The sequence below is a fragment of the Nyctereutes procyonoides genome, unplaced genomic scaffold (genome assembly GCF_905146905.1).
Source record: "Nyctereutes procyonoides isolate TBG_1078 unplaced genomic scaffold, NYPRO_anot_genome, whole genome shotgun sequence".
Taxonomy (NCBI): domain Eukaryota; kingdom Metazoa; phylum Chordata; class Mammalia; order Carnivora; family Canidae; genus Nyctereutes; species Nyctereutes procyonoides.
In genome coordinates, this window is record NW_026575052.1 from 65,709,871 (window position 1) to 65,736,106 (window position 26,236).

The following is a 26,236-nucleotide window of genomic DNA, read 5'->3' on the forward strand; positions in this document are numbered from 1 at the left end:
AACAAAGAAATTAGAGAAGAACTAAAAAGATTCATGGAAACTAATGAAAATGAAGATACAACCGTTCAAAATCTTTGGGATACAGCAAAAGCAGTCCTAAAAGAGGGAAATACATCGCAATACAAGCATCCCTCAAAAAAATTGGAAAAAACTCAAATACACAAGCTAACCTCGCACCTAAAGGAACTGGAAAAAGAACAGCAAATAAAACCCGCACCAACCAGAAAAAGAGAGTTAATGAAGATTTGAGCAGAACTCAATGAAATAAAGACCAAAAGAACTGTAGAACAGATCAACAAAACCAGGAGTTGGTTCTTTGAAAGAATTAATAAGATACATAAATCATTAGTCAGCCTTATTAAAAAGAAAAAAGACTCAAATTAATCAAATCATGAGTGAAAAAGGCGAAATCACAACCAATACCAAGGAAATGCAAACGATTTTAAAAACGTACTATGAGCAGCTACATGCCAATAAATTAGGCAATCTAGAAGAAATGGTTGCATTTCTGGAAAACCACAAATTACCAAAACTGGAACAGGAAGAAAGAGAAAACCCGAACAAGCCAATAACCAGAGAGGAAATTGGCGCAGTCTAAAAAACCTCCCAAGACACAAAAGTCCAGGGCCAGATGGCTTCCCAGGGGGATTCAGTCAAACGTTTAATGAAGAAACAATACCTATTCTACTAAAGCTGTTCCGAGAAAGATAGAAAGGGATGGAATGCTTCCAAACTCGTTCTATGAGGCCAGCATCACCTTAATTCCAAAACCAAAGACCCCACCAAAAAGGAGAATTATAGACCAATATCCCTCATGAACATAGATGCAAAAATTCTCAACAAGATACTAGCCAATAGGATCCAACAGTACATTAAGAAGACTTTTCACCATGACCAAGTGGGATTTATCCCCGGGATGCAAGGTTGGTTCAACACTCGTAAAACAATCAACGTGACAGGTCATATCAACAAGAGAAAAAAACAAGAACCATATGATCCTCTCAATAGATGCAGAGAAAGCATTTGACAAAATACAGCATCCATTCCTGATCAAAACTCTTCAGAGTGTAGGGATAGAGAGAACATTCCTCAGCACCTTAAAAGCCACCTATGAAAAGCCCACAGCAAATACCATTCTCAATGGGGAAACACTGGGAGCCTTTCCCCTAAGACCAGGAACACAACAGGGATGTCCACTCTCACTACTGCTATTCATCATAGTACTGGACATCCTAGCCTCAGCAATCATACAACAAAAAGAAATAAAAGGCATTCAAATTGGCAAAGAAGTTGTCAAACTTACCCTCTTCACAGATGACATGATACTGTACCTAGAAAACCCAGAAGACTCCACCCCAAGACTGCTAGAACTCATACAGCAATTCGGCAGTGTGGCAGGATACAAAATCAGTGCCCAGAAGTCAGTGGCATTTCTATACACTAACAACGAGACTGAAGAAAGAGAAATTAAGGAGTCAATACCATTTACAATTGCACCCAAAAGCATAAGATACCTAGGAATAAACCTAACTAAAGAGGTAAAGGATCTATACCCTAAAAACTACAGAACACTTCTGTAAGAAATTGAGGAAGACACAAAGGGATGGAAAAATATTCTGTGCTCATGGATTGGAAGAATTAATTTTGTGAAAATGTCTATGCTACCCAGGGCAATTTACACATTCAATGCAATCCCTATCAAAATACCCTGAACTTTCTTCAGAGAGTTGGAACAAATAATCTTAAGATTTGTGTGGAATCAGAAAAGACCCTGAATAGCCAGGGGAATACTGAAAAAGACAACCAAAGCCAGGGGCATCACAATGCTGGATTTCAAGTTGTACTACAAAGGTGTAATCACCAAGACAGTGTGGTACTAGCACAAAAACAGACACATAGATCAATGGAACAGAATACAGAACTGAGAAATGGGCCCTCAATCTATGGTCAACTAATATTCAACAAAGCAGGAAAGACTATCCATTGGAAAAAGGACAGTCTCTTCAGTAAATGGTGCTGGGAAAATTGGACAGCCATGTGCAGAAGAATGATATTAGACCATTCTCTTACACCATACACAAAGATAAACTCAAAATGGAAGAAAGATCTAAATGTGAGACAATTTTGATGGAAATCAAAATCCTAGAAGAGAACACAGGCAACACCCTTTTTGAACTTGGCCACAGCAACTTCTTGCAAGATATATCTAGGAAGGCAAGGGAAACAAAAGCAAAAATGAACTATTAGGACTTAATCAAGATAAAAAGCTTCTGCGCAGCCAGAGAAACAGTCAACAAAACTAAAAGACAACCTACAGAATGGGGAAAGATATTTGCAAATGACATATCAGATAAAGGGCTAATATCCAAGATCTATAAAGAACTTATTAAACTCAATAGCAAACAAATAAACAATCCAATCATGAAACGGACAAAAAACATGAACAGAAATTTCACCAAAGAAGACACACACATGGCCAACAAGCACATGAGAAAAATGCTGCACATCACTGGCCATCAGGGAAATACAAATCAAAACCACAATGAGATACCACCTCACACCAGTGAGAATGGGGAAAATTAACAAGACAGGAAACAACAAATGTTGGAGAGGATGTGGAGAAAGGGGAACCCTCCTGCACTGTTGGTGGGAATGTGAACTGGTGCAGCCACTCTGGAAAACTGTATGGAGGTTCCTCAAAGAGTTAAAAATAGACCTGCCCTACGACCCAACAATTGCACTGCTGGGGATTTACCCCAAAGATACAGATGCAGTGAAAAACCGAGACACCTGCACCCCAATGTTTCTAGCAGCAATGTCCACAAAAGCCAAACTGTGGAAGGAGCCTTGGAGTCCATCGAAAGATAAATGGATAAAGAAGATGTGGTCTATGTATGCAATGGAATATTACTCAGCCATTAGAAATGACAAATACCCACCATTTGCTTCAACATGGATGGAACTAGAGGGTACGGATGCTGAGTAAAGTAAGTCAATCAGAGAAGGACAAACATTATATGGTTTCGTTCATACAGGGAATATAAAAAATAATGAAAAGGATTATAGGGGAAAGGAGAGAAAATGAGTGGGAAATATCAGAGAGGGTGACAGAACATGATAGAGTCCTAACTCTGGGAAATGAACAAGGGGTGGTGGAAGGGTGGTGGGCAGGGAGTTCAGGTGACTGGGTGACGAGCCCTGAGGGGGGCACTTGATGGGATGGGCACTGGGTATTTATACTATATGCTGGCAAATCGGAGTTCAATTTAAAAATATACAAAAAAAAAAAGAAAAGAAATAAATTACAAGAAAAGAACTGGAAAAAGCCAAACAACTGGAAGCTAAATATGTTACTAAAGAAACAACAGGTCAACAAAGTTATCAAAAAGGAAATCCAAAAATACTTTGACACATACAAAATGGAAACATTCAAAAATCTATGGAACATAACAAAAGCAGTTCTAAGAAGGAAGTTTACAGTAATACAGATGTACCTCAAGAAACAAGAAAAATTTCAAATAAACAATCTAACCTTACACCTAAAGGAACTAGAAGAACAAACAACAAAGCCCAAAGTTAATGGAAGGAAGAAAATTATAAAGGCCAGAGTGGAAATAAAGGAAATAGCAAGCAAAAAAAAAAAAAAAAGAAAAAAAAAAGAAAAAAAAAAAAAGAAAAGATGAGTAAATCTAAGAGCTGGTTTTTGAAAAGATTAAAAAAAATCTGTTAAACCTTTTCCCAGAGTCAAAAAAGAAAAAAGAAAAAAAGAGAGGCCCCAAATAAATAAAATCAGAAGTGAAAAAAAGTTAAAACCAACACCACAGAAATACAAAGGATTATAAAAGTCTACTATGAACTGATATATGCCCACAAATTAATCAACATAGAAGAAATGGATAAATTCCTAGAACTATACAATATTCAAACACTTGATTAAAAAAAATAGAAAATCTAAATAAACCAATAACTCATAACAAAATCATATTGGTAATCAAAAAAACTCCCAAAAACAAAAGTTTAGGAACAAAGAGTTTCTCAGGAAAATTCTACCAAACATTTAAAGTAGTAGCTATCCATCTCAAACTATTCCCCCCCCCAAAAAAAAGAGAGAGAGAAGAAATGGTTGCAAGTTCACTTTACAAAGCCAGTATTCCCATAACCAAACCAAAGACACTACAGAAAAAGGAAATCAGTACCAAAACTGATGAACATAGATCCAAAATTCCCAACAAAGTGTTACCAAACCAAATTCAAAATACAATAAATAAATTGTACACAATGATCAAGTGAGATTTATTCCAGCCATGCAAGGATGGCTCATTATTTGCAAATTACTTGATATACATTAACAAAACAAAGGATAAAAATCCTATCATCTCAACAGAGGAAGAAAAATCATTTACCAAAATTCAACACCCATTCATGATAAAAACTCAACAAAATGGAAATAAAGGCATAACAGAGGCCAAATATGACAAATCCACAGATAACATCATACTCAAAGGTGAAAATCTGAAAGCTTTTCTTCAAAGATCTGGAGCAAGACAAAGATGCCCACTCTCATCACTTTTATTTAACATAGTATTGGAAAGTCCTAGCTACAGTAATCATGTAAGAAAAAACAAAGGGCATTCAAATTTGGTGAAGAAAAAGTAAAACTGTCACTACTTGCAGATAACACAACATAGAGAACTCTAAAGACTATACCAAAAAAACTATTAGAATAAATAGGTTTAGCAATGCTGCAGAATACAAAATTAATATACATATATCTGTTACATTTCTGTACACTGATAATGATCAGAAACCAAAATTTTAAAAACAATCCCATTAAAATTCCATCAAACAGAATACATAGAAATAAATTTCACCAAGAAGCTGAAAGACCTGTACTCTAAAAACTATAAGGCATCAATGAATACAAATAAATGGAACAATAGACCCCATTCATGCACTGGAAGAATATTGTTAAAATGTCCATTCTACCCAAGGTAATCTACAGATTCAAATGCACTCCATATGAAAATAGAATAGCATTTTTATCAGAACTAAAACAAAGAATCCAAAAATTTGTGTGGCGCCACAAAGGGCTTCAAAGAGCCAAAGCAATCGTGAAAAGGAGAAACAAGGCTAGAGTCATCATTCTCCCAGATCTCACACTATATTACAAAGCTATAGTGATCAAAACAGAATGGTCCTGGCATGAAAACAGACACAACGAGCAATGAAACAGAACAGAAAGCCAAGGAATAAACTTATGCTTCTATGGTCAAATAATTTACAATGAAGTAGACAAGAATATACAAGACAGTCTTTTCAATAACTGCTATTAGGAAAAACTGAACTACATGCAAAAAAAATTAAACTGAACCACTTTTTTACCATATAAAAGACAGATTCAAAATAGATTAAAGGCCTAAATATAAGACATGAAACCATAAAACTCCTAAAATAAAACACGGTCAACTTCTGGATCTGTCTTCCTAGGCAAAGGCAATGAAAGCAACAATAAGCTATTGGGACTACATCAAACTAAAAGGCTTTTGCAGAAAGAAGGGAGCCATCAACAAAACAACAAAACAAAAAGGTAAGCTACTGAATGGAAGAAGATATTTGCAAATGATATATTCAATACAGGGTTAATATCCAAATTAGAGAACTCCTACAACTCAATACTAAAAACAATCTGTTTAAAAAATGGATAGAGGTCCACTAAAGACCTTTCACCAAATAAGACATATGGATAGCAAACAGACATATGAGAAGATGCTCAACATTACTGATCATTAGAGAAAAGCAAATGAAAACCATAATGAAGTATCACCTCACAACTGACAGAATGGTTAGTATCAAGAAGACAAAAAAACAGCAAGGCAAGGATGTGGAGGAAAGAGAACCCCCTTTCACTGTCCGTGGGAATGTAAACTGATGCAGCTGCTACAGTAAAGTGTACAGGAATTTCTCAAAAAATAAAAAATAGAAATATCATATGACCCAGCAATTCCAATTCCAGGTATTTACCCAAACAAAAACTAAAACACTAAGGTATACGCACCCCCAGGTTTATTATAGCATTATGTGCAACAGCCAAGACTTGAAAGCAACCTAAGTATCCAACAGATAAATTTACAATTGTATGGTAAAGAAGATGTGACCTAAATATATATAAGAGAATATTATTTAGCCATAAAGAAAATGAATTTTAGGGGTGTCTGTGTGGCTCAGTTGATTAAGTATCTGCCTTCAGCTCAGGTCATGATCCTGGGGTCCTGGGATCAAACCCCACGTCAGGTTCCCTGCTTAGCAGGAGAGTTGACTTCTCCTATCTCTGCCCCCTTCCTCAACTCATGCTCGCTCGCTCTCTCTCTCAATAATTTTTTTTAAAAAAATGAAATTGTAAAAAAAAAAAAAAATGAAATTGTGCCATTTACATCAACATGGATGAGCCTAGAGGATATTATGCTAAGGGGGGGTATCAGTCAGACAGAGAAGGCTAAATACCATACAATGCAAATATGAAATCTAAGAAACAAATGAACCAACAGAACAGAAACAAACTTGTTACGAATACAGAGAACCAATTGGTGGTTGCCTGATGGGCATTATTGACCTTCAATAATGGTCCCTCGCAGGACCTTCAGCGGCGCTATGTTGGGACAGAGCATCCGGAGGTTCACGACCTCTGTGGTCCGTAGGAGCCACTATGAGGAGGGCCCTGGGAAGAATTTGCCATTTTCAGTAGAAAACAAGTGGAGGCTACTACTTATGATGACTTTGTATTTTGGATCTGGATTTGCTGCACCTTTTTTTATAGTAAGACACCAACTGCTTAAGAAATAAAGAGGAGGACCGTTCTTTGGTCAAGGGTATACGAGTAGCTGCGCTCCCCTGCTAGAACCTCCAAACAAGCTCTCAAGAAATAAGGATGTTTTAATTGATCCACTAAACAGATGTGAAAAGGAACATTTTAAGAGGTGCAGTCTCTGAAAAATGGATCAAACTCTTGAATTCAACATACTCATGATGTCTGTAAATAAACTTATGGCATGAATCTTAAAAAAAAAGGGAAGGGTGTAAACTTTCAGTTATAAAATAAATAAGTCACAAGGATGTAAAGTACAGCATAGACAATATAGTCAGTAAGATTGTAACAGTTTTGTATGGTGACAGATGGTAACTAGACTTACCATGATCATTTTGAAATACACATAGATGTTGAATCACTATGTTGTACACTTGAAACTAATATTGTATATCTATATACTTCAATTAAAATTAAATTAAAATGAAGAGCTCTAAAAAGAAGAAATTCAAAGGCACATAAGAACAAATAAAACAGGTAACAGCTTATAAGAAATAGAAAGTAAAGTGGAAATTTCCAAAAACAAAGAGATAAAGAGGATCTGAGAGAAAATAATAAACACTAAAAATAGGCAAGATCAACACACATGAAAAAAGCCTAAAGAAGAGAACACAAAAGGAAAAGATAAATAAATATATATTAAAAACCATGATTTGAAAAAAAAAAAAAGTCCCTGAAATAAAAAGATTAAAACTTCCAAAGTGCAAATATAAAGAACACACCATATACCTGGGAAATAACCCACAAAGACCCATAATAGGGTATAAATAAAATTACTGGACTTATAGGAGAAATAAAAATTCTTTTCAGCATCTTGGAAAAAGGAGCTATTATTTACATAGGAAATAAAATGAGGTTATCATCAGACTTTTGGACAGTAATAGTTTATGCTAGAAGAAAACAGAATGCATTTGAAATACTTCAGGAAAGGAGCTCCTGAAGTGGCTGAGTCAGTGGAGGATCTGCCTTTGGCTCAATGAAGTCATGATCCCAGAGTCATGGGATCAAACCCGCAGTCAGGCTCCCTGCTTCTCCCTCTGCTCCTCCCCACTGCTTGTGTGTTTGCTCTCTCTCTCACTCTCTCTCTCTCAACTAAATAAAATCTTAACAAACAAAAACAAAACAAAAACACACACACACAAAAAAAACCTCCAGTAAAGAAACTGTGAGTCTTAATATCCAATTTAACTTACCTTTAAGTAAGAAGGATACAAACATTTATCTATCATGAACATGCAAAATGCCCTGGAAATATTCGTTTTTTGGCCCTTCCTATAAAATCTATGAGTGGATGAGGCTCAGACAATCAAAATAGCAAGATAGACTGGCCTGAGAAGTGGTGTAAATGTATACAAGTATAAAATACCTAGGTATCTGTATACCTAAGGGCAGATGACAGTTTAACAAAGAGTGTATAATAATGGATATATGCACTAAAAGTTTAGATATGCCCATGAATTTAAAAATAGGGAGCCCTATTATAAGAATTATGACAGAGTTGTATCTGGTTGTATCTGTATCCAGTCCAGCACATAAAGAACTTGGAAGTCATCACTTCCATCTTCACAATAAGAAAAACACTGATTAAACAGAAAATAAGCGACCCTTCCTTCAATACATTAGAGAACTGAGGTCAGAGGGCAAACAACCATATGGTGGATATAAATCAACTGAAGTTTGTACAGAAAGGCAAAAGACCCAGAATAGCCAATAAAATACTGAAGAAGAAAAACAAGCTCAGAAAAGTGACACTCCCCAACTTCAAAATGTATTATAACGTCACTGCAATAAAGACAGTGTGGTACTGGTGAAAGAACAGATGGATCAATGGAGCAGAAGAGTGCCCAGAAACAGATCCACACAAATACAGTCAACCAACCTTTCACAAAAGAGTAAAGGCAATTCAGTGGGGAAAAAAAAAGTATCCTTTTTCCACCCATGCTTTTAGAACTAGACATTCATATGCAAAAATCAAAAGGAATCTAGCCAGAGAACTTAAACCTTCACAAAAGTTAACTCGAAATATATCACAGATCTAAATGTAAAGTGCAAAACCTTAAGACTTCTAGAATACAACACAGAAAATCAAGGTGGCCCTAGATTTGGAAATGGCTTTTTAGATACAATGCTAAACTCACTATCCAAAAACAAAAAGGTAGCTAGACTTCACTGAAATTTAGAACTTCTCCTTTGTGAAACATAATGGTAAGAAAATGAAAAGAAAAGCCACAGGCTGGGACCAAAGTCTCACAAAATAAATATCTAAGACTCTTATCTAATATACACAAATGACTTTTAAAATTCAACAACAATCCAATTAAAAAAAGGGCCAAAGAACTTAACAGACACCTCGTTGAAGAAGATATACAAATGGCAAATAAGCATACTGTCTACAACAGATGCCATTACGGTATCAGAAATTAAAACTACACACTTATTAGAATGGTTAAAATCCACATCACTGACATCACCAAATTCTGGCAAGGAGAAACAGAAAAAAACTCTCACACATCACTTGAGGGAACACAAACTGGTATAGCCACCTCGGAAAACACCTTGTCACAGTTTCTTATTAAACTAAATATACTCTTTCTTCCCATATGATGGAACAACTTCCTTGGTATTTACCCAAACAACTTAAAAAACTATAAACACATGAAAATCTGTACATGGATGTTTAGAGCAGCTTTATTCATTACTGCCCAGACTTGGAACAACCAAGATGCCCCTCAGTGGGTGAACAGATAAGTAAACTGTGGCACATGTAGACAATGGAGCATTATCCAATAATAAAAGAGATGTAAAAAACAAATGAATAAAAACCAAAAAGCAGATCAGTCCTATAAATACAGAGAATAAACTGACAGTTGCCAGAGGGCAGGGGAGTGGGAGATACAGCCTCTCAGTTATGGAATAAGGTCACAGGGATAAAAGATACAGTACAGGGGGTGGGCACCGGCGGGGGCGGGGGGCGTGGAGGGGACTCAGTTGCTTGAACATCCGACTCTTGATTTTGGCTCAGGTCATGATCTTAGGGTCATGAGATCGAGCCCCACATCGGGCTCTGTGCTGACTGTGCAGCCTGCTTAAGATTGTGCGTGTGTGTATGTGTGTCTCTCTATCTCCCTTTGCCCCTCCCCCACCCCATTCCCACTCTCTGAAAGAAACTTTTAAGTTCATTGCTTACATGAACAGAAGAAGGTAAACATTAATAAAATTAATTAATAAAGTAAACATTAATAAAATTAATTAATAAAAGTACAGCACAGAGAATATAGTCCATGATACCCTAAGAGTGGTGTATGGTGACAGACGGTAGCTATGCTTGTGGTGAGCACAGCGTAAGGAACACAGAAGTTGCACCACCATGGTGTACACCTGAAACTAACATAACATTGTATGTCAACTATACTCAATTTTTTTTAGATAATAAAAAGATATGAGCCATCAAGCCAAGAAAAGACACAGAGGAACCTTAAATGTACATCGTTGAGGGAAAGAAGGCTTTCTGTAAAGGTTACATACTTTCTGATTTCAACTGTATAACATTCTGGAAAAAAAAAACAGAAACACAGAGACATAAAATTTCAGTGGTTGCCTAGAGTTTGCAGGGAGGTAATGAGGGAGAGAGAGAAATAAGTAGAGCACAGGGGATATTTAGGGCAGTGAAACCATCGTGTATGACATGATACATTTGTTAAAACCCATAGAATGTTAAAACACGGAGAAAACTATGGACTACAGTTAATATAAATATGGACACTGGTCCATCAATTTTAATAAAGCACCACATTTATGCTAGATGTTAATGATAGGGGAGACTGCCTTAAGAAATAGTCTAATAAAAACAAAAACGGAAAGGGACAAGCATATACACAAAACTACGGTTTTCAGCAGTATCCGTGGTAATCTTAGGATTGACAACTGTGTCAATCAGAAACCCTAAGATATTCTAGTTCCATCATTTTCTGTATTCCTGAGAACCAGGATCTCAGCATGGAAGAAAGGCAACAGACATGTAATGTGGAAGAAGGAGAAGCCTTGTGTTCCTATATTTGAACTGGAACTCATTAGATATTTTATCTTTAAAAACATGGTTTTTGGGATCCCTGGGTGGCGCAGCGGTTTAGTGCCTGCCTTTGGCCCAGGGCGTGATCCTGGAGACCCGGGATCGAATCCCACGTCGGGCTCCCGGTGCATGGAGCCTGCTTCTCCCTCTGCCTGTGTCTCTGCCTCTCTCTCTCTCTCTCTCTCTCTCTCTCTCTCTCTCTCTCTCTCTCTCACTGTGTGCCTATCATAAATGAATTAAAAAAAAAAAAAAACATGGTTTTCTTAGCCCTGTCCATTTAAAAAGTCCTAAAAACCACAAACAGCACAGCAGTAAGGAGTACCACTGGAGCCAGATTGGGACCTAAAATATTTCCCACTTAAGACAGACAGACAGGGATCCCTGGGTGGCGCAGCGGTTTGGTGCCTGCCTTTGGCCCAGGGCGCGATCCTGGAGACCCGGGATCGAGTCCCACATCAGGCTCCCGGTGCATGGAGCCTGCTTCTCCCTCTGCCTGTGTCTCTGCCTCTCTCTCTCTGTGACTATCATAAATAAAAAAAATAAATAAAATAAAAAATAAAAAATAAACCCAGACAAACAAAAACAGTGTTTCTTAGAGGACGAGCTGATTTACGTCTGGGGTAGGAATTTACAGACACATCGGAACTGCCTGGTCTTGCTGATGGCAAGGAAGATGTCAGCGACAATCTCTCAAATGGAAAGACCACATCAAGTGGATAGGAGAGCCAGCTAGAAGAGGCTCCCATAGGCCAGAAATGAACAGTAGGAGATTGAATGACAATGACAGCACAGCTATGTGCGCAAGGAGCAAACACAAGGTTTTAAGAAGCAAAATTTCTGATACCTGTTTCCACACTCTGAGCTTCTTACTTAATGAATCTGGGGTGTGGCCCAAGCATTAGAAAGTTTAGAAGTTCCCTAGGTGGGTCTAATCTGCAGCCAAGTTTGCAAGGTAGTAGGATAGAAGGTATTGCTCAACAAACAAGCTACTTCTCAGAGACGGGGTTTGAGGTGCGAGCAAGCCTTCTGGGAAGGACCAACCGCCTGGCCAGGATGGTCTGTGAGAGCTCATTACACATTAACATTATCCCTTTGCCTGTCACAGAAGTTTCAAGTATCTTGCCTATTTTGGTGATTCTTGCCTTCCGTTTTTAAAAGGTACGTTAAGAGCATGTTTCAGACCCAACAATTCCACTCCTGGGTCTGTAACCAACAGAAATGATCACGTATGTTCCCCCAAAGACACAAGTCCGGAGGTTCAGCGCAGCATTATTCACAGCCGCCCTTGTCTGGAAATGACCCAAATGTCCATCAACAGCAGAGTAAAGGAAGGAACTGAGGCAGGACTCATTGCACTAGGATCGAAAGCCAACTTTACAGCATGAATGAATCTCACATGATGAGAATTAGACACTCAAGAGTGTACACACATAATCCTCTTTCATTTAATTATGTAAAAAACAGGCAAAACTATGCTTTCAGAATCAGGACGGCACTCATCCTTGAGGGGATAATGGCTGGGAGGTGCAAGGCTTCCCGGGCTGTTGATCATGTTGTTTCTCGGTTTAAAAATGTGTCACGCTATACTGTGACATACGCACTTATCCAAATGAATGCTTCAATAAAGTGTTTTTGAAAAGGATTTTTTTTTAAATGTCTAAGTGTTTGAAGAAAAAGGTTCCTATTTCCTCGGCCCAATCAGCATGAGCATGGACATGTCAGCATTCCCAAATGCATTCCTACGTCAATATAGAATTATTAGCCCACAGACAGCAAGTACCATGGCTTCTAGAACAGGACTGGACTGTCAGTAGTCACTCAGTGTACTCTTGCTGAATTAGCTGTTTCATCTTTGTCTGTACATGTGCCCATCAAAAATGTTAGAGACATGGGGCAAGACAGCGCAAGCTAAGAACAGAGTTCCTAAAGTCTGACTGCCTCAGTTCAAATCCTGGCTCTGTTTCTTATTAGTTGTGTGACTGGAAGCCAGTTAACTTAAGTTCAGCTATAAACTGTACAATGAGGATGATGACAACAATCATAACAAAACTGTGGGATCCATGCTCGGTGGTAAATCTGCTTGAGATTACCTCTCCCCCTCTCCTGCTGCCCCTCCCCTGCTTGCACATGCTGTCTCCCTCAAAAATAAAATAATCTTTAAAAAAAAATAAATAATCCACAAGGAAAGCTTAGTACAATAACCTGGCACACAATAAGGAATGTGTTTGTGCATCTGTGTGTGTATTAATATGCTATATACATACAGCATATTTTAATTATATTATTATTTTTAATGCTTCTAATAAAGAATGACCAATTGGAAGGATACAAACATATAACAGGTTAAATAGGTATCTTCTTCATAACCTGAGGGCCTAAATATTTACAGCTCTGAAAAAAAATCAATTTACATATGAACATTTGCAAAACAAGCCTTCGTGTACTGTGGCTGCAAAGCATATTACCATCCTCTGGTCTGCGAGGCCAAGACCCCTTCTCAATTACCTGGTGTGATGTTTGTCTTTCATCTGACTCCGTTTAGCTATAAAATTATAACCTATTCTGACTTCAGAGAAATAATTAACAGATAGGAAGAGAAATATAGTAAATGTAAAGGTTCTTTCTGAAGTACAGATAGATCATAACTAAAGTTAACATTTCATGTAATTCAGGTTTATTCTATTATGAGAACCAATGTTTCCCCCCAACACAATCTCTCCCGCACCATACTTCAAAGTATTTTAAGCTAATGCTCTGTTTGAGGACAGAAAAAAATGAACTTGTACACAGTATAAAAAGATCTTACATCTTATCATTAAATTCAGTTATGATTAATTGTTTTTCAGAAAACCATAAAGAAAGGGGGAGGGTCACACTGACCAGGTAAAACAGTAAGCCGCTTCTAGTGCTTTCTTCACCCATTAAGAAGTTCTGCAAGAGTATGATAAACCTGTTTCCAAGCTGGCAGGGCTGGCTGAATGACACGATTATTTGCTTGGCACAGGGTAAAGAACCCTCAAACTGAAGGCCTTGAGGTCAGGCCCGTGGCCCCAGGTAGCCCCGAAAGAAAACCACCACTCTTTACCAGGGGAGCCAGCCCCTTGCTGCACCCTAGGAGTACAAACCGACGTGGCACCCCGTTACAGAAAAGAAGCCTCAGACAGACTTCAATGTGAACCCCTGAACTAGCTCCTGAGCTAACTGTGGGGCCCTGGGGCTCTAGGGAACTTTCTGCTTTCCCATCTGTAAAACACGGACAGTGATCGGCTACAGATCGGCTACATCAGACAGTCATATTACAAAAGCACAAGCACCCGTGGGGCAGACACGCACTCGCCCGTGTATCCTTCAGAACCTCTCAGGCAGGTGTTAGAGCTGAACTGCGGGCCCCTATAATCTGTATGCAGAAGCCCTAACCCCCCCCGCCCCTCAGAATGTGACTGTGTGCGGGGACAAGACTTCTAAGGGGGAGGGGGTTAAAATGAGGCCCTTAGAGTGGACTGTGGTCCAAGCAACTGGTGTCCCTCTGAGAAGAGGGGAGTGGAGCCGCGGGGAAGGCCCACGGGCTGCGAGGACACATGAGGGCGGGCGGCTGCAGGCCGGGGAGGGGGGCCGGGACCAGGCCTGCCCCAGCTGGGAGAAGTAAACGCCTAGGCCGCCTCCCCACCCCCGCTGTGGTATTTTGTAGGAAGCCCCCAGCCCACTAATAAGGCAGAGAGTGCTTTACCCTTGCGTGTCTTCCTGGCCTCCCCAACACCTCACACCCAAAATACAGGCCAACATTAAAGATACTCTGAACCAGACAGAACCTAACAAAGGTGAGGTTTCTTTTCTTTTCTTTCTTCTTAAGATTTTCTTTATTTATTCATGAGAGACAGAGAGAGAGAGAGTCCAGGCAGAGGGAGAACAGGGGCCCTGCGGGGAGCCCAATGCAAGACTGGATCCGGGGACCTGGGATCAGGCCCTGAGCCAAAGGAAGATGCTCAGCCTCTGAGCCATCCAGGCGCCCCTAAAGGTGAGGTGTCTTTGTGAGCTTCATGCACGAAGTACCATAAAACGGGGTATCTGCACCCAAAGGAGGAGCCTGAGGAGAAAGGAAGCAAAACCGCCCAGGCAGCCGCAGAGGGGAGAGTGGGGCGGGAAGGGGTTGCACAGGCTCCCGAGGAAGCTCCTAGCAAACCACACGGGCTCAACACCGACCCCTGCCGGCCAGGCACCTGACCTACACACACTGCTCCTCTCAAACACCCTTATGTTCTTTTGCTTTTAAAAAAATTAAAAAATAAACCAACCCGTGCAAACCTGCTATTCAAGGAAGCGAAGGTGATGCAAAGAAATCATCCCTAGCTTTTTCTTGGTAATAGATTTCATATATGTAGTTCAAATTTCTTTGAACCAGCTTTATGTAAATTTACGGAAAGAGGCGGCAGGATTATTATCCATAATATCCATACCGATTCTAGCGCTGATTACCACAATTAAGAGCTGGGTAAATGGCAAAGCAGTGGGTGTTACAGTTTCTGATGATAAAAATCTAACGATTTCAGATTCATTAGACAGCTTATAGGTTTTCTTAACATAGCAAATACTAATTTATCAATGGACAATCTAAAGATTCAGTATGTAGGAAACTCCCAAAGAGACTTGGCTTGGACAGCACCCATCCTGAAAACAAATGATAATAATTACAACAAATAGCTTTTGGAGGATATATGGTATTTTACTTAATAACTGAAAAATGGCCAACATTTTTTTAAGATTTTATTTATTTATTCATAAGAGACAGAGAGAGAGAGAGAGGGAGGGAGGGAGAGAGAGAGAGAGAGAAGCAGAGACACAGGCAGAGGGAGAAGCAGGCTCCACACAAGGAGCCCGATGTGGGACTCAATCCCGGGACTCCAGGATCATGCCCTGGGCCAAAGGCAGGTGCTAAACCACTGAGCTACTCAAGGATCCCCTGACCAACATTTTTTAATGGCTGTCCTTCTCAACAGCCACAAGCATACAACTAAAATCCTATGAAATGTCCCAGCCACCTCCCGCATTGTCCAGGGCTCAGAATTTGCCACATGAGGCCCGTTCTTCCTCCTGGCCCTGTCACGCCAGACATGCCCTTCTAACTTCCCAGGGATCCTCAATGAGATGAGGAATGAAGAGCTGGGTACCCAGACATAATGAAAGAGAGAGAGAGCAGGCAAAGGCCACTGGAGAAGCAGCACTGCCAAGAATTCTAAAAATTAAAGAGATCCTGTTTTGCATTTTTTTACACAGATAAAACAGATTTTTATTTTTATTTAAAGATTTTATTTATTTATTCATGAGAGACACACAGAGAGAGAGGCAGAGGCATAGGCAGAGGGAGAAGCAGGCTCCCTGCAGGAAGCCTAACGCAGGACTTGATCCCAGGACCCTGGGATCACACCCTGAGTTAAAAGCAGATGTGCAACCGCTGAGCCACCCAGGCTTCCTGATAAAACAGATTTTTAAAACACAAGTAATAGTGTATATTAAGACTAATAATATGTGCCATGGTACTGAAAGTTTGTGTCCCCCTAAAATTCATATATTGAAACCATCTGGGATGGTATGAGGTGGGGCCCTTGGGGGTGACTAGGTCATAAGGGAATGGGACAGGGAATGGGATTAGCATCCTTATAAAAGACACCTGAGCAGGGTCCCTTACCGCTTTCACCCTGTGAGGACACTGAGGACACGGTGGTCCATGAGCAAGGAAGCAAATCCTCACCAAATACTGAACCTGCCTGTGCTTGGATCTTGGACTTCTAGCCTCCAGAACAATAAGGAATACATTTCTGTTGCTTATCAGCCACCCGGTCTATGGTTGTTACAGTAGCCCAAGCGGACTGAGACATGCCAGATGCCATACTAGCTGCCTGACAGATAAATTTATCATTGCCAGTTTATAGATGAGAACCAGAAGGCACTGAAAAGTTAAGTGACCAGCCCAAGGTTACATACCTAGTTAAAAAAAAAAAAAAAAAAAAGGCTGCTTACAAAAAAAGAGGCAATGGCTGAGATGTCCTATCATGGCTGAAATGTCAAATGACTAAAAAACAATAAAAGCTCATTTAGTAGTTCAGTCACACCAAAGGGGGCACAGCAATTCTTAATTTTATTTCCTATCTGGATGAGACATTTTCAGTGTTTATACGGTCCTAAAATCAAAACCAGAACGCGGAGCAGTTTGTATCATGTTCCTGCGGATTGTCATGGGCCTTCCCTCTGCGGAGGTGGGGTGCATTCATGAAGTGGGGTCAGGGGAGTCCTCTCCACTATGCCTCCCACCCCCACCCTAGCTCCCCACAACTCCTAAGTGCAAGCAATCCTCCTCCAGTGAACGTTCTCCAAGCACTGTACCAAGCACAGAGGGAACAGAGGCGTGCACACCACTCCCGAAAAGATACTTAAACCAGGCTGCATGGGATGGTGGCTTACAGTTAGCACTGGGGGAGCTTCTCAGAGGAGGGGACACAAGAACGGAGCCCTGGCTGGGTAAGCCATTCCATCCTTCAACAGCCACTAATTCACAAGGGGTGGAGGAGGCTGTCTGGGGAGGAAAGGAGAAAGCACTTCCTGGGCCAAGGTAATACTACATGTTCAAAAGCACAAAAGCAGGCATATCCGTGCAACTTAGGAAAATAAAAAAGGAAAGGTCTTACTAAAGATCAGCACCAACATGACAGGGTCTTGCAGCTCCTTTATCTTTCCTCAAAGACAGTCTATCTTGATAAAAATTCATATATATATATATATATATATATATATATATATATATATATATATTCATTCCTAACAGGATGACGACTTGCAGGTTGAACAGGCCTTTTGAAACAGCCCTTCCAGAAAACCCATGATTACATCTGTTGATTATTTTGCCCAGTCCTTTAGAAGGACTGCTGCCTCAAAGGTAGTTTATTTTTCCTTTTTTTATAATTTATCTGAAAGATATTTTAGTCCAACCTGAAGGGGGAAAAAAAGACTGATAAAGGTTTGACTATCCAGAGAGCAATAAACTTGAAGAGATAAAAAAAAAAAAAAAAGTCACAAAAGACTTAAATAAAAGAAATGAAAAAAGTCTTCCTGGCTACTAATGGGATTCTCGGCTCCCACGGAAGCTGATTACAAGACCCTTCAGAAGCAGCTTTATCACCCAGGTGAGGACAGCTGCAGCGTGGCACAGTTCCGCCGTGAGATCGCTTCAATAAGGAGAACAAAATTGCTACCATCACTCTTGGAACCGTTAAGGAGAACGTGTGGGCAGATGTCATGCCATGTCGGGGGAAAAAATAGGAAAGAAAATAAAGTGAGGGGTTAATGTCAAAGCTACAGCAATCTACACCTTTAGGAATCCTAGGCCAAAGGGCCAAACGCGCCAGGATCCATTAAGCCACTGCAGAAAACACCAACACAGGACACGAGTGCCTGACCCGGTCTCATTACCATGCTCTCCTTGGTCCAGACCATCAACTGTCGCAACTGGTTACATCTGAGGCTTACTGGGCGGGCTGTGTCTGGATGTTCCTAGTAAAGTTAATGCTCACGACATGCCCACCCAGTAGCAGGCACAGTGCTGGGCACTTGACATGCCCTTAGTGCTAACCCAGTCCTACGGAGTGGGTACTTAGGTTTCCCCTTGACGATGAGGACTCGAGGCTCAGAAAGGTTAAGGAGCTTCTCTAAAGCTACCCCCGCTGGTAAATATTGTACTCTTCTGCCCCTTGGGGTGGGGCTGGATGGAAAACTGTAGAATCGGTCTGATGTCCGTCTCCAGCCTGTGAAGTTTCCCCATCTGAAAGCTTCTGGTACCTGAACTCCTGAAAACATTTTTTAAAGGCCATTTACTGTCTCAGAGAAAGTGAAGCGCTGCATTTATATGACACAATTCTCCCAAGCAAAAAGACCATTCACGTGCTTAGAATAAGAACAAAACTTCTAATATTCTTTTCAAAACTTAATTCTTATCTTTTGAGACTCTAAACAAAGTAAGGATAATGGAGAGAAAGCTTGAGACACGATAACCATTCTCTATCCATGCAAGTGGACGGCTCCCTGCGTTTCACCTTCATACTAAGACACAAAACCTGATGGTTACAGCTAAAACTTCACTAGTAAAGAAATGGGGGAATTCTTATGCTCTAGTTTATGTAATCACATCAAATATTTCAACATATGAGATATTAAAATATATAGAGTAAGCATTCTGTGCACTACCAATAAATGAGCCCCAGTTGAGGAATGGCCTTCAGAAGGCATCCTGGAACCTTCCAGGCTCCAGGAGTCCAGAAGAGAGGGAATTTCAGCAGAAAGCAGCCACTCTTTGAGTCTACGCACACCACAGAAGCTGCAGAAGGTCCAATCTCCAAACTACCCAGGAAGCAGGCTTGTTCTTCCTTATGCTACTTCTCCGGGAGAACACAAGAAAGATCTTGCTTTTTACCACCTACTATTACACCGGAAACATCTTTCTCAGGAAGCAAGTGGGCTATCTTTTCTCCTTCAGTAAAAGCCAAGGCTTCAAAGAGATAATGCAAGTGAACCAAAATAGCCAGGCCACAATCCTTACTTATAAATATTACATAAAGAATTCTTTTCAAAGCCAAAGGCTATGAAGTTCCTCTGCAGAGATGAGGAGCAGAAAGCCATGGGGCCAAAAGTACAGTGGAGCCAGGCCTCCTGCTTGTGCTCAACCATCCTTCATTACAGCAGAGCGCCCCATGATCGCCGCGACCTAGGCAAAGCCAGAAGTGGCAGCGCAAGCACACATCCAGCCTGGTTGGCAGCAGCCAACCCAGCCCCCAGAGCCCGCAGCTCTGCTGCTGCCACCAAGAAGCCATCACCACTTGAGAGAGGACAACTCATCTCAAGAAGGTAACATGCTAATTGGTTCAAAAGCTAAAGCTCCACGGCAGGAACCTTCCTAAGGGTTACCGAATGCAAACTGTCTAGGACTTCTAATCCCCGGGGATCCCTGGGTGGCGCAGCGGTTTAGCGTCTGCCTTTGGCCCAGGGCGTGATCCTGGAGACCCGGGATCGAATCCCACGTCAGGCTCCCGGTGCATGGAGCCTGCTTCTCTCTCTGCCTCTCTCTCTCTCTGTCTCTATCATAAATTTTAAAAAAATTAAAAAAATTAAAAAAAAAAAGGACTTCTAATCCCCTTTCCTTTTGCAGAGATGCATCAAGAGCCCCAACCCAATCTGTCCTGGGCACAAACCACGGATTCACAGTAAATTTGACTCTGCTCTCTCCATGCCAAACAAGCAATGCATCACCTTTTAGGATCTCCTGAACATCTCTCCTCCTCCTCCAATGTCACATCCTGGTCTGAATCTCAGCAACTCCATCCATCCAACATTTCTGAGCACCTACTGTATGCCAGGCCCACTACCAAGAAGGCATTTATGAGTAATACACAGCAACATTCTCCCCCAGTCTCCAATGCGGGTGAGAAACATCTGGATTAAGAACGGATCACAATCCTGGGTAAGCAGAGCCATGAAGCAAGGCATGTCCACCTTCACAGAGGAGGGGGTGACTATTTGCTTGACACCAACAGAGAAGTTTCCACATGGGCGATGGCATCTGGGCTGATTCTTGACAGACAAGTAAAAGGATCTGGGGGAAAAAGAGAGGAAGAAAACAATACTTCTAAGGCACAAAGACCTGAAAGACACTGCCCTGGTTCAAGAAAGGGCAATCCGTTCAGTATGGCGGGAAGAACAAATGCATGGATGAGATAGGAAAGGTAGGCTTTGGCCAGATTCACAAAGGCTCCGCATGTCACGCCAAAGAACTTGGAGCATCACTGTTGCTAATGAACAACCAGAAGTGTTTAAGGGAGAAGGTCCAAACTGAAGCCACACTCGGCCTGAAGAAGTGTTTTATTTCACCTGCACTTTTCAGTACTGGAATTAGTTGCCAATGTCTAAAAAATTAAGAAATTTCACGTAAAAACCTAAACTCGTGCCTTCCTGAAAACAACAGCTATGGAGACACTAGGCCAACATCCCCAGGTGGTGACAACCGTGTGCACGTGCACAGCAGGTCCGGCAGCTGCTCCTCTTCAGATGGGATACCCACGATGAAGTTCATGACCATCCTCAGCTGGCCCCAAAAGACATCTGAGTTTGCAATCTCTGGTTTAACGGAGTGAGTTACAGGCTAAGATATGTTGCAGAAAAATAACCTTAGAAAGCAACACAGTGACTGAAGCACAGGGTCGGCAAACCTGAAGGCAAGAAGCTGAAAGTTAGGGGATACATCACAGTAGCACGAGGAGGTAACAAAAGCCTCAACTAAGAATAAAGAGCCAGGAAAGGGCAAGGAGTGGAGACGTGCTTAACAAACTCCAGCCATAAGAGGAGTTAATCATGGAACTTCTGTGTGGCGATTGCTCAAGGGTCAGTGACTATATTAGGAGAAAACAAGCCTGATGCAAAAGTGATTTTCGATTTAAAATAAAGTGGGTGTTCAGTAAACTGCGCGGGAAATCTTCTCAAATACCAGCTACTGCCTGGGTGACTCCTACCCCGGGGTCTGAGGCTCGTCTTCCAGCCAGGCCCGGCCAGGTGCCCGGCTGCAAACTTTCTGAGCTAAGCTCTCCGCAGGCGAGGGTTGCACGCAGGGGTGCAGAGCCCTGGAAGCTGGGGAGCGGCGGCGGCCGGCGGCTCCCCGGGAAGCGCGCACAGCCCGCAGGCCCAGGGAGGGCGCGGCCCCCGCACTTACACAGGCCGTTGACGTCCAGCATGTTGGAGATGCCCCGGTCACTCATGTCCACTTCCGGCTGGTTCTTCTCCCGACTCTCCTCCACCAACTTCTTCAGGGACTTGGACATGTTCTGGAGCAAACGACAACAGAGTAGGTGGGCGACGGCCGGGGGCGGGGGTTGGGTTGGGGGGGCCGGGGGTTGGGGGGGCTCGGCCGCGGGCTGGCCCCGGGCGGGGGGCGTCCGCACCGCTCCGGGCGCTCAGGGAGGCGAGCCCGGGTGCCACGCCGCACACTCACCGCGGAGCGCGGAGCGCGGCGCCGACCCGGCGGGCGAGGGAAGCACAGGCGTCCGCCCCGCGCGCTGCAGCAGCAACAGATGCGCCCGCTCGGAGCGACCGCGGACGGGAACGGGGACGGGGACCGCGCCCTGTCCCGCAGCTCCGCGCAGGCGCACAGCCCGCAGCCCTGCGCTCCACGCCCCGCCCGCGCCCGGCGGTTCCCAAATTAGGAGACCAGTTCACTAGACGGGGCTCCAGGGTGAGGCCCCGCCCACAAAGGAACGTGTACGCGGCCGGCCAATCACATCCGCCGCCTGGCCTCGAGGCTCCGCCCCGCCCCGAGGTTAGCCCGTCCCCCTGGAATGCGCCCCGGGCTGCCGTTCGGAGAGGACCGGGCTGGGCGCACGCGCACCAGCGTCGGCGCAGGCGCGGTTTGTGCGCCGAAGCGCGGAGAGCTGTGGGCGGAAGCGGGAACCTGGGGGCGGGACTGTGGGGAGAGGGTGGTCGCTCCACTTGGGAACCCGGGAAGCGAGAAGTTAGTTGCTCCTCCTTGTCCTGCCTCTTTAGTTGTGGTTCAGTGTTCAGAGGTCACTATTCTGATCCCTTCCCACAGTCGTTCCTTAGGCTGTATCATGAGCTGCTCGAATGCAAGAACGGCACAGTGGTCTGTGTTCCCGGCACCCAGCTAGATTCCCAGCACCCAGCTAGGGATTGCCAGCACCCAGCTGGGGATTCCTAGCACCCAGCTAGGGATTGCTAGCACCCAGCTAGATTCCTAGCACCCAGCTGGATTTCTAGCACCCAGCTAGGGATTGCCAGCACCCAGCTAGGGATTCCTAGCACCCAGCTGGGGATTGCTAGCACCCAGCTAGATTCCTAGCACCCAGTTAGAGATTGCCAGCACCCAGCTAGATTCCTAGCGCCTAGCTAAAGATTCCTAGCACCCAGCTGGATTCCCAGCACCCAGCATGGACCCCTGTGTCACATGAAGGGGAATACATAGAGATAAATGACTTCTCTTTCCTTATACTACACTCATAATTATGCAATATTGTAGTTTGCTTTCTACAATCTTTATTGCTTTATACAATCTTCATTGTTGGGTTTTTTTTTTTAATAGACTTTCGGCTTTTCTTTTTTTTCCTATATTTTTAAAATAGATTTTATTTATTTATTCGTGAGACAGAGAGAGAGGCAGAGACACAGGCAGAGGGATAAGCAGGCTCCTCAGGGGAGCCCCGTGCAGGACTCGATCCCAGGACCCCAGGATCACACCTGAGCGGACAGACGCTCAACCCCGAGCCCCCCGGGCGCCCCTCCTGTAACCCATTTACCGTACCTCTAAGAACATACAGCTTTTCATTCCTCTCCATTGCTTGGAATTCAATGAATTCTTCTTCAAGGCTTTAGGAACCTACTAAATTTCTGCTCCAACTTTGACCAATTATTTCTGCTCGTCCAGCTGATGGGTGACCTGTGGTTTCTTTCATTTGGCTCCTAGGTTTCAACTGACCCCTCTTGTATTTATCTTGATGGAGCTGCTCAAATAAACTTCTCTAAAATGGTGTATAGGAGGCACAAACTCTGAGTAGTTGTATTTATTAAAATGGTATTTTGCCCACACCTTTATAATTTGCCTAACATGGAATTCTAAGTTCATTATCAATCTGTCTTAGATCTCAAAGGCGTCCTTCCAGTGACCTTTGCTTCCAAGGTTGATGCCTAGAGATGTGTTGGTCTCTTCCTCAAGTCTTTCCAGGGAATTATTGTTTTCCTTTGGGAAGCATTTGTGATCTTTTAATTATTTACCATTTTCTGAAATGTCACCATCAGATCTCTAATTGGAGATCTTTTTAAATTTACTCTGTTTAGTACCCATTTGGCCCTTTTCAGCTGAAGATTCATTTCTCTCGTCCTCTCTGGAAATTGTTTCTGTTATTTCCTTGAAATTTCTTTTCTGCCATTTTCTCTTATTTAGCACATTAAGGAAATCTGTTAGGCAGATGGCAGCCTCCTAGGACAGTTTCCTACAGTTATCTTTTTTTCTCCCCCATGTGTTTTATTTATATTCTGAACTTAATGTTTTGGGAAATATCTCAATGTTATCTTCCGAACCTTTTATTAAAATTTTAAAAAGCGATTTTGGCTATTAATCAAAAAAATACTTCCTAAGACATCTTCCTTGGTTAATCTCACCAGGCTTTTGTTTCAGGAGGGCGCTCTTCTCAAATATCTCTGAGGATAATAACAATTTTTAAATGTCTCTTCTCTTGACTGAACTGTTCCCTTGTGACCTTTTCAGTTACTTTATCTAAAGTTTCCTTTAAAGTTTATCTACTTTATCTAAAGTAGATACTTTATCTATTTTCCCATTCATATTGTTGTAATTCTTCTTGTCTGGTGACTCTTGGTTGTTTTTTCATATTCAATCATGAAGGGGATCTGAGCTGATTTTTCTAGATAGCCCATGTGGTTTTTTCCTTTTCTACTTATGATGTGTAATTATTTCCATCCTAGGTCCGCATTAATTTTCCTTGGGCTGTTGGTTAAATTTCTTCAGAGGGGAGATCCCGGTTTTATACCTGCTTGTAGTCACTAGGCTGCTTTTGCTGGCAGAGGGAAATGGTGAATTGCAAGCGCCAACTAATGTAGTTCTTGTACTTCTGGTCTTACTCCTCACGCTGCACCTGCCAACCCCAGACACCCCGATAATGCCTGGAAAGTCCATTCTCAATTCTGCTGCACACCGGTCTTGAAATTGCTCTGGGCTACAGTTTCTTACCCCCCCCCCGCCCCCACTGTTTCATTTATCTGCGGCTTCTACTCACTTCCTGTTTTCCAGAAAATTATTTTCATTTCTTTATAATTCTCCTCTGATTATCTTCACTGTTGCCAATACAATTCTTAATAAAAAGTGTCCTTAAGTTCCAGATCTTTATAGCATGGAAACGGGCCAGCTTCCTGGGTATGTGGCCTGTGCAGCAACACAAAGTCCCATGCTTAGCTGGGTTGCGTGCTTGATTTAATGCTCTGCTGTCACTATCTCAAAATATTTAATAATTTTTTATCAAGGGGCCGTGCACTTTTCTTTTGTACTGGGCCGTGCATATTATGTAGCCAGTCCTCCATGCAAAAGTTAATATTTATGAGAGCTTAAATCGCTTCCACAGCTTCCCTGCCAAGTGCTCTGCGCTTACATACTGTCTATGCTGTAATACTGCCCATTAGGAGAAATGTACTACTCCCACCCCAAGCCCACAGGGTGGGCCAATCGAAGATAGAGCACGGAAGATGCCTGTCCACACAAAGCACGCTAGATTATGACAATAAAGGTAAATTAAGTACATTTACATAAATTATTGCATGTATCATTAATTTTTAAAATACCTTGTTATTCTCCAAACTGTATATTAATTTACATTTAGTTACCAAATTAAAATTTGAAAAGCCAATTTTTCATCAAGTATCCAATAGTTATACCATTTTTCTTCCAGTAACTTCCCTCTTTAAATTGATAGCCATGGGGCAGCCCGGGTGGCTCGGCGGTCTAGTGCCACCTTTGGCCCAGGGTGTAATCCTGGAGACCCAGGATCGGGTCCCACATCGGGCTCCCTGCATGGAGCCTGCTTCTCCCTCTGCCTGTGTCTCTGCCTCTCTCTCTCTCTCTCTCTCTTTCACTCTCTCTGTGCCTCTCATGAATAAGTAAAATTAAAAAAAAATTGATAGCCATGGAGTGATCTGTGGTTCCAATAAGTAATAAGTTTTTCCCATTATTTTTGATGCTGTTGCAGCAATTATATTAAAAAAAATCCTAGGTCTTATAACAATGTCATTCTTTTTTAAGAATTTTAATAGCTCTATGAGAATAGTTTATAATAATAAGTTGACATATTTAATATTTAATAAGTCATATTTGATAAGTTGACTCCTAATCCTTCATGCTAAATGGGAGGCACACTCTTGAGTGGTTGCCAAGGTCAGAATCATAGCTCTCTCACTCAAGTTTTATTGAAGTTTTCATACCTCATTTTTCTCAACTGTAAAATGGAAGTAATGGTTCTTAGTATTTTATTTCAGTGAGTGATATACAAGAATGATACATGGCATAGGGCAAATATTACATAGATATTAGTTCTAATTTTTTCTTAATATAGTTAATATTGTTAGTATTCCCTGGTGTGTGGCAGATTTTTTTTAATTCCATTAAATGGATTTGAAATGTAATAGAAAATTACAACTAGAACCCATATCCTGAGCATCTCCTAGCCCTATTCATTGGCTCCAACCATCCCCTAGGTCAT

General features: G+C 41.9%; 2 protein-coding genes across 4 annotated transcripts in view; one reads left to right on the plus strand and one right to left on the minus strand.

The window, feature by feature from the left end:
- RSU1 (Ras suppressor protein 1) overlaps nt 1-22,131 on the minus strand; it is a 250,150-nt gene extending 228,019 nt beyond the window's left edge. The window contains exons 1-2 of one of the 3 annotated variants that reach the window (XM_055332420.1): nt 21,955-22,130; nt 21,676-21,787 (exon numbers count right to left, since the gene is read on the minus strand). In XM_055332420.1, coding sequence (XP_055188395.1) covers nt 21,676-21,784 — 109 coding nt within the window. In that variant the 5' untranslated portion in view covers nt 21,785-21,787; nt 21,955-22,130. Of the gene's footprint in view, nt 1-21,675; nt 21,788-21,954 lie in introns of all 3 variants that reach the window. The other 2 variants (XM_055332419.1, XM_055332418.1) reach the window with 2 other exon arrangements.
- On the plus strand, nt 6,632-6,840 carry LOC129513948 (cytochrome c oxidase subunit 7C, mitochondrial). The gene has a single exon (XM_055332421.1). The coding sequence runs from the start codon at nt 6,649-6,651 to the stop codon at nt 6,838-6,840; it is 192 nt and encodes a 63-aa protein (XP_055188396.1). The 5' UTR covers nt 6,632-6,648.
- Nucleotides 22,132-26,236: the final 4,105 nt, after the last annotated feature.

Bases quoted from the DNA above. Each gene is read 5' to 3' on its own strand.
- LOC129513948 (XM_055332421.1), top strand. From the start codon at position 6,649: ATGTTGGGACAGAGCATCCGGAGGTTCACGACCTCTGTGGTCCGTAGG.